This window comes from Leucoraja erinacea, chromosome 27 (assembly GCF_028641065.1).
Source record: "Leucoraja erinacea ecotype New England chromosome 27, Leri_hhj_1, whole genome shotgun sequence".
NCBI classification, from domain to species: Eukaryota; Metazoa; Chordata; class Chondrichthyes; order Rajiformes; family Rajidae; genus Leucoraja; species Leucoraja erinaceus.
In genome coordinates, this window is record NC_073403.1 from 100,406 (window position 1) to 114,713 (window position 14,308).

Genomic DNA, 14,308 nt, shown 5'->3' on the forward strand with positions numbered 1-14,308 from the left:
GTGTTTTTATGTGTGTCAGCAGAACAATTTCCCTCCTGGGATAAATAAAGTTCTCGACCCAAAACCTCACCCACTCCTTCTGTCCCACTCAGTTACTCCAGCATTTTGTGTCTATAGTTTAAACCAGAATCTGCAGTTCCTTCCCACACCAGAGGGCATTTTGTTGCATAACCTGACCCTAACTCTTCTCGCCAGGAACTCGCTCAACAATCCAGTTTCCCGTGAATATGTGAAGGGTCTGGGACGCGGTTCAGGGGCTGACGGGCCGAAGGGTCGCGGTTCTGCGCTTCCACCCGCGGCCGCTGGGGGCCGTCGCCCGGGGTCACAGGTCAGGCCGAGCGTCATGGCGGAGCCGAGCGGCGGGGCCGAGGAAGCGGGAATTAAAGTGAGAGAATGGGGGGGAAATAAGCGGGAAATAAGCGGGGAGTGAGGGGTCTGTGGGGAGTGAGGGGTCTGTGGGGGAGTGAGGGGTCTGTGGGGGAGGGGTGAGGGGTCTGTGGGGGAGTGAGGGGGTCTGTGGGGGAGTGAGGGGTCTGTGGGGGAGTGAGGGGTCTGTGGGGAGTGAGGGGTCTGTGGGGGAGTGAGGGGGGTCTGTGGGGGAGTGAGGGGTCTGGGGGGAGTGAGGGGTCTGTGGGGAGTGAGGGTCTGTGGGGGGTGAGGGGTCTGTGGGGAGGGAGGGGTCTGTGGGGGAGTGAGTCTGTGGGGAGTGAGTGAGGGGTCTGTGGGGAGTGAGGGGTCTGTGGGGGAGTGAGGGGGGGGTGAGGGGTGTGGGGGAGTGAGGGGTCTGTGGGGAGTGAGGGGTCTGTGGGGAGTGAGGGGTCTGTGGGGGAGTGAGTGAGGGGTCTGTGGGGGAGTGAGGGGTCTGTGGGGGAGTGAGGGGTCTGTGGGGAGTGAGGGGGGGTCTGTGGGGGAGTGAGGGGTCTGTGGGGAGTGAGGGGGGTCTGTGGGGAGTGAGGGGTCTGTGGGGAGTGAGGGGTCTGTGGGGGAGTGAGTGGGGGTGAGTGAGGGGGAGTGGTGGGGGGGAGTGAGGGGTCTGTGGGGGAGTGGGAGAGGGTCTGTGGGGTCTGTCTGGGGGGGGAGTGAGGGGGAGAGTGAGAGGGGTCTGTGTGGGGGTGGTGAGGGGTCTGTGGGGGAGTGAGGGGTCTGTGGGGAGTGAGGGGTCTGTGGGGGAGTGAGGGGGGAGTGGTGAGGGGGGCTGTGGGGAGTGAGGGGTCTGTGGGGGAGTGAGGGGTCTGTGGGGTGAGGGGAGGGGGGAGTGAGGGGTCTGTGGGGGAGTGAGGGGTCTGTGGGGAGTGAGGGGGGTCTGTGGGGGAGTGAGGGGTCTGTGGGGGAGTGAGGGGTCTGTGGGGGAGTGGGGGTCTCTGTGGGAGTGAGGGGTCTGTGAGGGGTCTGTGGGGAGTGAGGGGGGTCTGTGGGGGAGTGAGGGGGGGGGGGAGTGAGGGGTCTGTGGGGGAGTGAGGGGTCTGTGGGGAGTGAGGGGTCTGTGGGGGGGTGAGTGAGGGGGGAGTGAGGGGTCTGTGGGGGAGTGAGGGGTCTGTGGGGAGTGAGGGGTCTGTGGGGGGGTCTGTGGTGAGTGGTCTGTGGGGTGAGTGGTCTGTGGGGGGAGTGAGGGGTCTGTGGGGAGAGAGGGGTCTGTGGGGGGGTGAGGGGTCTGTGGGGAGTGAGGGGTCTGTGGGGAATGAGGGGTCTGTGGGGAGTGAGGGGTCTGTGGGGGGAGTGAGGGGTCTGTGGGGGAGTGAGGGGTCTGTGGGGAGTGAGGGGTCTGTGGGGAATGAGGGGTCTGTGGGGAGTGAGTGAGGGTCTGTCTGTGGGGAGTGAGGGGTCTGTGGGGAGTGAGGGGGGTCTGTGGGGGAGTGAGGGGTCTGTGGGGGAGTGAGGGGTCTGTGTGGGGAGTGAGGGGTCTGTGGGGGAGTGAGGGGTCTGTGGGGGAGTGAGGGGTCTGTGGGGGTCTGTGGGGAGTGAGGGGTCTGTGGGGGAGTGAGGGGTCTGTGGGGAGTGAGGGGTCTGTGGGGAATGAGGGGTCTGTGGGGGAGTGAGGGGTCTGTGGGGGAATGAGGGGTCTGTGGGGGAGTGAGGGGTCTGTGGGGGGAGTGAGGGGTCTGTGGGGAGTGAGGGGTCTGGGGGGAGGGAGGGAGGGGGGTCTGTGGGGAGTGAGGGGTCTGTGGGGAGGGGTCTGTGGGGGAGTGGGGTCTGTGGGGGAGTGAGGGGTCTGTGGGGAGTGAGGGGTCTGTGGGGAGTGAGGGGTCTGTGGGGGAATGAGGGGTCTGTGGGGGAATGAGGGGTCTGTGGGGGAGAGGGAGTGTGGGGTCTGTGGGGAGTGAGGGGTCTGTGGGGGAGTGAGGGGTCTGTGGGGAGTGGGGGGGGGGGTCTGTGGGGAGTGGGGGGTCTGTGGGGGAGTGAGGGGTCTGTGGGGGAGTGAGGGGTCTGTGGGGAATGGGGGGAAATAAGGGGGGGGGGGGTCTGTGGGGAGTGAGGGGTCTGTGAGGGAGTGAGGGGTCTGTGGGGGAGTGAGGGGTCTGGTGAGGGGTCTGGGGGAGTGAGGGGTCTGTGGGGGAGTGAGGGGTCTGGGGGGGTGAGGGGTCTGTGGGGAGTGAGGGGTCTGTGGGGAATGAGGGGTCTGTGGGGAGTGAGGGGTCTGTGGGGGTGTGGGGGTCTGTGGGGAGGGGGGTGGGGGGAGTGAGGGGTCTGTGGGGGAGTGGGGGGTCTGTGGGGGAGTGGGGGGAGAGGGAGAGATGGAGGGTGGAGGGAGGGAGAGGGGGGTCTGTGGATCGAGGGGGGAGGGACAGTAAATGGCGAGGAGGGAGAAGGGGAACGTTACAGTTGTTGCAGGAAAAGGGGAATATTGTTTAATGTACATTTGTCTGTTCCTCACCCTCCCCTGGAATCTTCACCTGAAACAGACCGAGTCTTCGTTCAGCGACAATGGTATTGAACCCGGTAAGTGTAGTTACGGAGACAGACAGCAGCCTTGAGCTGAATGACCAGGGCAGAGAATTACCCCCCCCCCCCAAACTTCCCCCTCACCCCCCCCCCCCCCCAAACTCCCCTCCCCCCCAAACATCCTCCTCACCCCCCCCCCCCCCCCCCCCAAACCTGCGGTGCTGGCTTGAAGGGCAGAATGGCTGCTACTACTGCATCTATTGTCTGTCCAGTATTTTAGACCAATATTCATGCAGAGGCATCAGCACATAACTGTGTTTGGGACCTTTCACTGCACAAATTATCTACCCTATTTCTACATTATAGTAGTTATTGTACTGCAGATTGTACCTGGTCAGCTGCCTGAGTACCCTGTAGAAGTACAAATGCATGAATTAATTAAATGTAGAGAGCAGATTTAGTTGCAGCCACGTGGCTGGCCCTATGATGGAGGGATGCATACATTCAACACTCTGATTTGTTCTCCCCCATATCCAGTGTTTCTCGTTGACGGAACCAGGAAAGGAAGCATAGGGTCGCGAGCAAATAGCATCACGTCCAATACCGGCTCCACCAGTGCCTCATCCGTCCCTAACACAGGTAAAAAGGCACATTGCTCTGCTTACAGTTTCCAGTGTCAGCAACTTTGATCTTATACGGCTTACAGTGGTTGACTTTTCCCCAGGAAGTGGGACTGATAGTAAGCTGTGATTGATGGTGATATTGAGGGGTGGGAGATGGAGTGAGCTGGGGGGGGGGGGGAGGGTAGGGGGGGTGGGTAGGGGGGGTGTGGGTGATGGGGGGGGGCTGGGTGGGGGGGGCAGGGGGGGTGGGGGGTGTGGGGGATGGGGAGGGGGCTGGGTGATGGGGAGGGGGGGCTAGGGGGGTGTGTGGGTGGTGGGAGGGCTGGGGTTGTTTGCCTGTTACTCAAGTAACATCACCTCATCCTTACACATAATTCAGCTGAGTGTAAACTCATTTGCTGCCCCCACCCACAGGCCACAACACAGGGGCTTCCCACCTATAGGTTTCCGCAACTACCTGTTTCCCAGTGAGAAACATAAGACAATAAGTTTGTTCCGCCATTTGATAAGATCTAAAATCTATTTCAGCCGAATGTAGAATATAACCATATAACAATTACAGCACGGAAACAGGCCATCTCAGCCTTCTAGTCCGTGCCAAGATGACCTAACTTGTTCAACCTTTCTCTGTAACTTAGTTGTTGAAACCCAGGCAACATTCTAGTAAATCTCCTCTGTGCTCTCTCTATTTTGTTGACATCTTTCCTAAAATTAGGCGACCAAAATTGTACACCATACTCCAGAATTGGCCTCACCAATGCCTTGTACAATTTTAACATTACATCCCAACTTCTATACTCAATGTTCTGATTTATAAAGGCCAGCACACCAAAAGCTTTCTTTACCACCCTATCTACATGAGATTCCACTTTCAGGGAACTGTGCACAGTTATTCCCAGATCCCTCTGTTCAACTGCATTCTTCAATTCCCTACCATTTACCATGTACGTCCCATTTTGATTTGTCCTGCCACGATAGCTTTTCTAATTTATTTCTTAAGATTCTTTTTACATTCTTTATACTCCTCAAGCACCTCATTTACTCCATGCTGCCTATAATTATTGTAGAGCTCTCTCTTTTTCCGAACCAAGTGTTCAATTTCCCTTGAAAACCATGGCTCTTTACAATTTTTACTATTTCCTTTCAACCGAACAGGGACATAAAGATTCTGTACTCTTAAAATTTCACCTTTAAATGTCCTCCATTTCTCTTCCACATCTTTCCCATAAAACAAAATGTCCCAATTTACTCCTTTTAAATCCTTTAGCATCTCCTCAAAGTTAGCCTTTCTCCAATCAAAAATCTCAACCCTAGGTCCAGTTCTGATCCTCTCCATAATTATATTGAAACTAATGGTATTGTGATCACTGGTCCCGAACTGTTCCCCAACGCATACCTCTGCCACCTGACCCGTCTCATTTCCTAACAGGAGGTCCAGCACCGCCCCTTCTCTAGTAGGTACCTCTATGTATTGCCGCGAAAAACTATCCTGCACACATTTTACAAACTCCAAACCATCCAGCACATTTTACAAACTCCAAACCATCCAGCCCATTTACAGAATGTGTTTCCCAGTCTATGTGTGGAAAATTGAAATCTCCCACAATCACTACCTTGTGCTTACTACTAATATCTGCTATCTCCTTACATATTTGCTCTTCCAATTCTCGCTCCCCATTTGGCAGTCTATAATACACCCCTATAAGTGTTGCTACCCCTTTCCCATTTCTCAGTTCCACACAAATAGCCTCCCTAGACGAGCCCTCTAATCTATCCTGCCGAAGCACTGCTGTAATATCTTCCCTGATAAGCAATGCAACACCTCCACCTCTTGCCCCTCCAATTCTATCACACCTGAAGCAACAAAATCCTGGAATATTTAGTTTCCAATCACAGCCCTCCTGCAACCATGTTTCACTGATTGCCACAACATCATACTTCCAGGTGTCAATCCAGGCTCTAAGTTCATCCACCATTCTTACAATGCTCCTAGCATTAAAATTTAAGAAACCCACCCACTCTTATTCTCGGTTTATTGTCTTTTTCTTCTTTCTCCCCTACATTTTGGGTCAGAGTGCTACCATTCTCTGCCTCCTGCCTCACACACTGACTGCTAGCTTTCCCAATTTGAGTCCCTCCCCCCCAACCGTTCTAGTTTAAAGTCTCCCCAGTAGCCTTTGCAAATCTCCCCCTCGAGTAAATATTGGTCCCCCTCGAGTTCAAATGCAACCCGCCCTTTCTGTACAGGTCGCACCTTCCCCAAAAAAGGTCCCAATGATCTAGAAACTTGAATTCATACCCACTGCACCAGTCCCTCATCCACGCATTTATCCTCCACCTCGCTCCATTCCTACTCTCAGTGTCGCGTGGCATAGGCAGTAATCCTGAGATTGTTACCTTTGCAGTCCTTCTCCTTAACTCTCTACCTAACTCCCTAAATTCTTCTTTCAGGACCTCTTCTCTTTTTCTACCTATGTCGTTGGTACCTATATGTACCACAACTTCAGGCTCCCTCCTATTTCAGGATATCAGAATCATAGGACATAGAACGATAACTGCTGCACTCCACGTCAATGCCAGCCTTGTTCATGTTAAATTATCACCATTCTCCACGTACCCATGGCCAAATGAATCAGAGGCTTTGATGGGCTGTTCATTGACTCCATTCGGGCATCATTCAGACTGTGATCAGCGGCTGTTTGCTTGACTTCACAATTTCTCAACTAAAGTGCCAACAGTACTAGTTGCTAATTTAGCAGAAAGATTTGTTGGTGCCTGCTCTGTGCAGCAGCAGTGAGAGCCTAATGACCAATATTCATGAGAATCTGATTGATACATAGAAAAAACAAACACAAACACTTTAACAAAGCTATTGAAACATTTTGTTTCCTCTGTAGCTGAATGCATGACAGACAATGATTGTTCCCCAAATGCAGATGATGAAGATAGTGACTACAGGCAGGAACCAGCTTATAAAGAGACGTACAAAGATCGACGGCGACAAGCTCACACGCAGGCCGAACAAAAAAGGCGGAATGCCATCAAGGTATGAGATTCAGAGTTTAGAAACTGAACTTTGAACTTTGATGTCAACCTTTGTACAATTAATTTGGTCAATTGTTACTGACTGTGTGAACTCTGTCCACAGAAAGGATATGACGATTTACAGTCAATCGTCCCCACATGCCAAACGCAAGATTCCTTAATTGGATCCCAGAAGCTGAGCAAAGCCACAGTTCTTCAGAAAAGTATGTATAATTCCGTCCCTTCAAGATAAGATACAAGATACAAGATAAATTTAATTGTCACGTGTGCCAGATGGCACAGTGACATATGTACTGGTGCATTTAATCCCACCTCCACGCATTGCTACAGTACTTGTTCGCAACATCTTTATTGAGCAGAATTGGTTTCTATGTTAGTGATCTTTTTTTAACCCTGTGCACTGAGCTGATTTTGAGGAAAGTGCAAAAACTTTACAAAAACTGAGCGTAATATTAAATTAATTAACATTAGAATCTTCATACTTCCAATGCAGACATTTCCAGTATCATTGAGTTAAACAACACAGAAACAGACCTTTTGACGGAACTCATCCATCCAACCAGCATTCAACCTCAACCCATGTTCCCGCACATGTCCTTTCCTATTCATATATCTGTACAAATGGTTCTTAAACGTTACTATTGCCTCAACTACTTCATAGGGAAGCTTGTTTTTGTGAAAAAGCTGCACCTTAGGTTCCTATGATATTTTTTCCCTTTAGCCTTAAGCCCATGCTCTCTAGTTGTCACATGTTAAAATACTGTTTTATCCTCCTCATATACACCTCTATGTCTACCTATCTATGAGAAAATTGCTCAGTCTCCTGCTCCAAGGAACAAAGTCCTAACCTCTCAGATCGGGCACTCTAGTCCTGGCAACATCCTCATAAATCTTCTCTGTACTTTTTCCAGTGGGGACCATTTATTTGTGCTGCATGATAGGTGCAGCTTCCACAATATCAACAATCTCAAAACCAATCAGGCCAAAGAAATTGTTCGCAGTCCATCCAGCACGCTAAATATTTGCTACCGCCACCACTGGAGATGTAATGCAGTTAGCCCCCAGCACTGCTGTCACACCCTCAAAACCTATCACCTCTTTTTCACCACAAAGGGCAACTGGTTTATGGGAATACCACCACCTACAGATTCCCCTCCATCGAGCATGAAGCTGACTTGGACTAAAGCCAAGTCAGCTTCATGCTCGATGGAGGGGAATCTGTAGATATTCCATGATGATTAAGGATTTAATCTTAAAACAAATGAACATCACAAAGTTAATCATTAAATTCAGTATGTGTAGGAAGGAAGTGCAAATGCTGGTTTATACCAAATGAAGACACAAAATGCTGGAGTAACTAAGAGTGACAGGCAGCATCTCTGGATAGAAGGAACACTTTTTCTCACAGAGAGTTGTGAGTCTGTGGAATTCTCTGCCTCAGAGGGCGGTGGAGGCCGGTTCTCTGGATGCTTTCAAGAGAGAACTAGATTGGGCTCTTAAAAATAGCGGAGTCAGGGGATATTGGGGAGAAGGCAGGATGGGTTATTGAAGGGGACGATCAGCCATGATCACATTGAATGGCGGTGCTGGCTCGAAGGGTCGAATGGCCTCCTCCTGCACCTATTGTCTATTGTCTATTGAATGGGTGATGTTTTAGGTCGAGATCTTCAGACTGAGAGTCAGCGGAGAGGAAAATGAAATAAGGTGTGAAAACGATAGATGAAAGGGATGAAGCTCATGGAAAATGTAGAATAGATCATTGTTAGCTAGGGAAGGTGATAACGAGGCGTACAAAGTACAATTTAATCAGATCAATCAATCTAGTCGGAGAACAAGGATGGGGAAATGGATGGAGAGAGAGAGAGGGAAAACAAGGGTTACGTGAAGTCAATATTCAAACTGCTGCCAAGTGAAATATGAGGTGCACAGTAACAAAATATTAACCAAGCAAGGCCTTGAAGGTAGAGATTAGTGTATTTCCTTGGGCTTTTTTCTTTTACTAATCCATCCTTTAGGCAAGTGCTCTATGTCTAAAGTATGGACCGAGATACAAAGAGCTGGAGTAATTCAGCAGGTCAATTGGCATCTCTAGAAAAGGAATAGGTGTTATTTCGGGTTGAGACCCAAGAAGGGTCTCGATCTGAAACGTCACCTATTCCTTTTCTCCAGAGATGCTGTCTGATCCATTGAGTTACTCCAGCTTTTTGTGTCTATCTTCGGTTTAAACCAGCATCTGCAGTTTCCTCCTACACAAGAAATCTTTTATGCCTGTAAACAAAATCTTCCACATATCAAGTTCGTCAGGAAGCTGGGACAGAATCCTCATTGTGGGATCTAGTAATACTTGGTGAACTTGTTCTGTGCTTGCAGCTATCGATTACATCCAGTTTCTGCACAAAGAGAAGAAGAAGCAAGATGAAGAGATCTCCACTCTACGCAAAGACGTCATGGCTCTGAAGATCATGAAAACGTAAGGTTCAGCAATCTCATCTTGATCAACTGTTGCCCACATGAGGAGTCTGATAGCGAGACTACTGTGGTTAGTCAGAGGGTGGGCTTAGGCTCGCTAGCTCTGCTCTCAACAGGCCGGGATCTGATAGGCTGAATGGTCTGCACTGTGTAACAGTGATTATAAATCAGAAAAGGGAAGAATCCAAAGATTTTTCACGATAAATGCTCCCCTCTTACCTCAGCCGTCCTGATTACTTCCATACATGGACAGCTCTTAGCAGCAAAAATATATTACTATAATCAGGCTCGTAATCCAGTGGGAAGATTGGGCCAATGGGCCTATTTCCACGCTATGACTGTTGATCAGACCAATTAATCTGACTTTATAGTGGATAAATGGTCGGCGACCACTTGGTGGCTCAAAGAGCTGTATCTGTCTCTGAAAAGAGAGCTGATCTCATTGAAATGTTCAGAATGTTGGTGTGATGAGAACCTGTCACATGGAAGTGTAGGGAATGGAGGGATATGGATCACTTGCAGGCAGGTGAGGTCATGTTCGACATGAACATTGGGGGCCAAAAGGCCTGTTCCTGTCCTGTAGTGTTCTCTGTTCTGTGAAGGTGCTGGAGTAAAGCTGACCGTGATTTTCAGCAGATGCAGGGGCTGGATACATCCAGCTGTTTGCATTTTATTCCCATTTCAGGCACTCACTCCAGGATTTATGTTCTCTGATCATTTTCATATATTGGATATTCATACAAAACATTACCCCTTTTTTAATTTTTGATTAATGGCAAGTGAAAGTATAAAGATGAGTCCAGTACTTTTGATCAACGATGATCATGAACCTGTCAATGTGTTTACAGGAATTATGAACAGATTGTCAAAGCCCATCAGACTAATCCTCTACAAGGCAAGGATCAAGTAACTGATCAAGTCAAATTCAGTATATTTCAAAACATCATGGACGTATTGTTCCAGTCATTCAATGCGTGCATCTCTGTGGCCAGTTTTCAGGAGTTGTCAGCCTGTGTTTTCAACTGGATTGAGGAACACTGCAAACCACAGGTCAGATTACAATCTAAAGCACATGGTGGAACATTCTGCATGACTGTAGATTTCAGTAGAAACAACTCTGATGGACCCAGGGACGTAAACAAGTGTTTGTCATTGCTGAGGGAGGGTTGTGTGTTGCCATCTTCAGTGGGCATTCAATAGCACCAGCATGAGATCTGTAACTGGTACTATGCACTTCCCTAGTTTGTAATGAAACTGGGAATTATCTATGGATAATTCTTACTTGCTGCAGATAAACAGGCCCTTTAAACGCAACAACACAAATAAATATAAATGATCAATTGTTGTCGCTAAAACAGACCATGATACTGCAAGCTAACGTATGTAGTGCTACCATAGTCGTGCAAAGTCCACAGGAGTTTGTGCTGAGGTACGAGGGTAGATCTAGAGCCTGATGTTTGATGGAAAGGAGCTCTTCTTGAACTGGGAGGTCACGGTTTTCAGACTCCTGCACCTTCTGACCGATGGTAGCAGCACGATGAGAACGTGGCCTGGGTGGTGTGGGTTTTTGATCATATTTAGTTTAGCTTAGAGATTCAGCATGAAAACATGCGGCCCACCAAATCCGTGTCGAGCATCAAATCACCTGTTTACGCAAAGGATAGATAGAAAACGTGCCCTTTCCGTCTGAAGAAGGGTTCCAATAGACTAGGTGCAGGAGTAGGCCCTTCGAGCCAGAACCGCCATTCAATGTGATCATGGCTGATCATCCCCAATCAGTACCCCATTCCTGCCTTCTCCCCATATCCCCTGACTCCGCTATCTAGCCCTCTTGAAAGTGTCCAGAGAACTGGCCTCCACCGCCCTCTGAGGCAGAGAATTCCACTCAACTCTCTGTGAGAAAAAGTATTTCCTCGTCTCCGTTCTAAATGGCTTACCACTTATTCTTAAATTGTGGCCCCTGGTTCTGGACTCCCCCAACATCGGGAACACGTTTCCTGCCTCCCGCGTGTCCACACCCCATAATAATCTTATATGTTTCAATAAGATCCCCTCTCATCCTTTTAAACTTCAGAGAATACAAGCCCAGCCACTCCATTCTCTCAGCATATGACAATTCCGCCATCCTTGGAATTAACCTTGTGAACCTACGCTGTACTTCCTCAATAGCAAGAATGTCCTTCCTCAAATTAGGGGACCGAAACTGCACACAATACTCCAGGTGTGGTCTCACTAGGGCCCTGTACAACTGCAGAAGAACCTCTTTGCTCCTACTTACTTTCATTGACTGATGAACATGGATCTCTGGATCCAACCTGAGACGTCACCTATTCCTTTTTCCAGAGATGTTGCCTGACTTGACGAGTTACTCCAGCATTTTGTGTCTATCTTCAGTATAAACCATGCTTCTGCGGTCCTTTCTTACACACCTGTTCACATTAGTTCGATATTATCCCACTTTGTCATCCACTCCCTGCACCACTAATGGCAATTTACAGAGGCCAGTTAACCTGCAAGCTTTGAGATGTGGAAGGAAACTAGAGCACCTGGAAGTCACAAGGAGAACGTGCAAACTCTACAAAAGCAGCCTGGGTCTGACGTTGTGAGGCAGCAACTCTACCAGCTGTGCCACTCTGCCACCATTGGCTGCTTTGAGGCAACGCTTCCTGTAGATTCCTTTGATCAAGGTCGGTGAATATCCGTGATAGACGGCAATATCTACCATATTCTGAAACTCCTTTTGTTCCTGAGTCTTCAAATTATAAAACCAGGTGTAATACAACCAGTCAATATGCTCTCTACTGTACACTTGTCTTGGTTGAATAGAATATTATGCACCAAATCCCAAACTCTGATTAATTTACTGTAGTCTACGTACTTCTGATCATGGGATGAGTTAACTTGTGTCACCTCTGCTGTTTCAGACTCTGCGGGAGATCGTGGTCAGTGTACTGCGACAATTAAATGGTCAGCTACATTGAGTTAGCAAGCTCGTACTGCAGCGGTGGACTGGGAGAAGAGTTATACACTGCAAACTTCCAGAGACCTGACATGAACACATATTAGTTCAAATGATGTTGAAGCTGATGGAGTAAAAGATTGATTGCTTTTAATCCTTGTACCCGACTGGATTCAAGTTAAGGACATCAGTTTGATTACTAGATGTGAACCACTTCGAGTCCAGTTGACATTTTTAACTTGTCATTATTTTTCTTTAAAATCCAAAAGGCAGGAAGGTGGAATGTGATTTTACTGAAGGAACTTTTTCCAAGATGTCTCACCTTCTAGCCACTATACTGTGCTATAAAATGTTAATATTTACAACATTTCAAAGTCTTTTTTTGAGCAGAACATTGAAATAATGAAAACTAATTTTTAGATTTCAAGACAGTATCATGTTTTACCTTTAACGCTATTTTATGTTAGTGACCAAAATAGCTTGAAAAACAAATGATATTTATAAAACAATTTCCATTTAATCCAGAGATAAAGTGTTATTTATTTGCACTGGTGATGTGCTAAATCTGAACTACTGCAGGGGGACATGATGGTGACCAAGGCTGAAACTCCTTAATCTTGGACCACCCACACTGATGGAGGCCGAACTCAGTGTAAACAAAGCACCACTGAGCTGCATCTTCTCACCTTGTTGGATTATGTGTTGTATGCGATGGTTAATGGGGTAAAAGATAAGGACTAATGGGACTTGGTCTCTGTTTCAACTAAGGGGAAGGGGCGAGGGCAGTGCTGCGGGGTAGAGGAGACACGAGTGAGGGCCTCATCTTGAAGGGAGAGAGGAATCCCCCCCCCCAAAGAATGAGGACCTCTCTCCTGTAGTGGAACACCTCATCTTGGGTGCAGATGCGGCGTAGATGGAGGAATTGGGAGCAGGGGGTTAGTCTTTGCAGGAAGAACTGTAGTCGAGATAGTTGCGGAGTCAGTGGGTTTAATATCTGTAATTCCATAGCTGATTACAGATTTGGATAGGAGTGACTTGACTTGAGTGAACCCAGTCAAAAGTAACACCACCTCACACTACTCATCAAGATAGTTGTCAATTATCAAAAGTAACTGAAGCACCAAAATGCAGATATCACAAACACAAAACAAACTGCATTGGAGATTGGCTGCAAGGCAGAGAAGCCAACACCTTGTGTCAAATATTCCTCATCACAACAGACTACACTTTTCTAAAAAATCTCATGCCTCGAAGAAGATGAAATTTTTTTCCGTATTGTATCGTATCTGTCGCACTGCGGCCTAACATGGAGTTGGAGGCCTCTTGCTGGAGATCGACTTCGGGAGCTCCAACCGTGGGAGCCTGCGAAACTTAACACCGTGAAGCTGGTGATCTCTGTCAGATCGACCTTGGAGCTCGTGCTCTCTGTCAGAAATCGACCGTGGAGCTGGTGATCCGTCAGAGATCCAACAACGGGAGCCTGCGGACCTTCAAAGAGAAGCAGAACAAAAGGAATGGCTGGAGAAAAAAAAGAACCACAGTGCTGGAGTAACTCAGCCAGTCAGGCATCATCTCTGGAGAACATGGATAGGTGACTTAACAAAAAGGTACAATCACATCAGTGGAAAGAGAAATAAGCAAATAGCTAAAATAATTAACTTGCTGGGAGCAACAGTGTAAGTTTGCGATGGGCACTAAAGTTGGTGGCTTTAGAAGAGAATAGATGGGTGACCATGAGAAAAGGGAGTAGGCAGAGAGTGCAGATGATCCATGTGGGTTTACATAGATTGGCAGAGGGGCAGAACCCAACACAGGACTGAGGCGGGTGAATGAAAGAACGTTCAGTGGACAAGATAGGCAGGAACATGGCAGGAAGAAAGGAAGGATTGTTGGATTGAATTTGATTTATTTTAATGCGAGAGGCCCGACAGGTGAGGCAGATGAACTCAGGTAAGTGTGGCTGGGATGTTGTAGCTATTACGAATACTTGGTAGAGGGAAAGGACTGGCAGCTTAGTGGTACAGGTGTTTCAGGCAAGATAAAGTGGGGGTAAAAGAGGGGATGGCAAGATGACATTACCAATGGTTGGTCCAGAGAGAATATATGGGTGGAGCTGAAAAATAAAAAGAGGATGATCACCTTACTGAGAGTGTACTGCCGGCCCACAAATAATCCACGGGAATTAGAAGAGCAAATATGATGTAAGATTCCAGGCAGCTGTGCGGCTAATATGGTTGTCATCGTAGGGAATTTAAATTTTCCCAATATTGACTGGTGCAAAAGGTTTAGATGGGGCAGAATTTATCAAATGTGTTCAGGAAAGTTTCCTCAG

General features: G+C 48.3%; 1 protein-coding gene across 2 annotated transcripts; it reads left to right on the plus strand.

The window, feature by feature from the left end:
* The first annotated feature begins 277 nt into the window (after window positions 1-277).
* On the plus strand, window positions 278-12,508 carry mlx (MAX dimerization protein MLX). 2 transcript variants are annotated; one of them, XM_055656740.1, is made up of 8 exons: window positions 278-385; window positions 2,901-2,937; window positions 3,418-3,519; window positions 6,401-6,549; window positions 6,652-6,751; window positions 8,919-9,018; window positions 9,866-10,067; window positions 11,942-12,508. In XM_055656740.1, the coding sequence occupies exons 1-8, from the start codon at window positions 344-346 to the stop codon at window positions 11,996-11,998; spliced, it is 789 nt and encodes a 262-aa protein (XP_055512715.1). In that variant the 5' UTR covers window positions 278-343; the 3' UTR covers window positions 11,999-12,508. The 2 variants fall into 2 exon arrangements, with proteins under 2 accessions (XP_055512715.1, XP_055512716.1); XM_055656741.1 differs by having other exon boundaries at window positions 6,440-6,549.
* The last annotated feature ends 1,800 nt before the right edge of the window (window positions 12,509-14,308 follow it).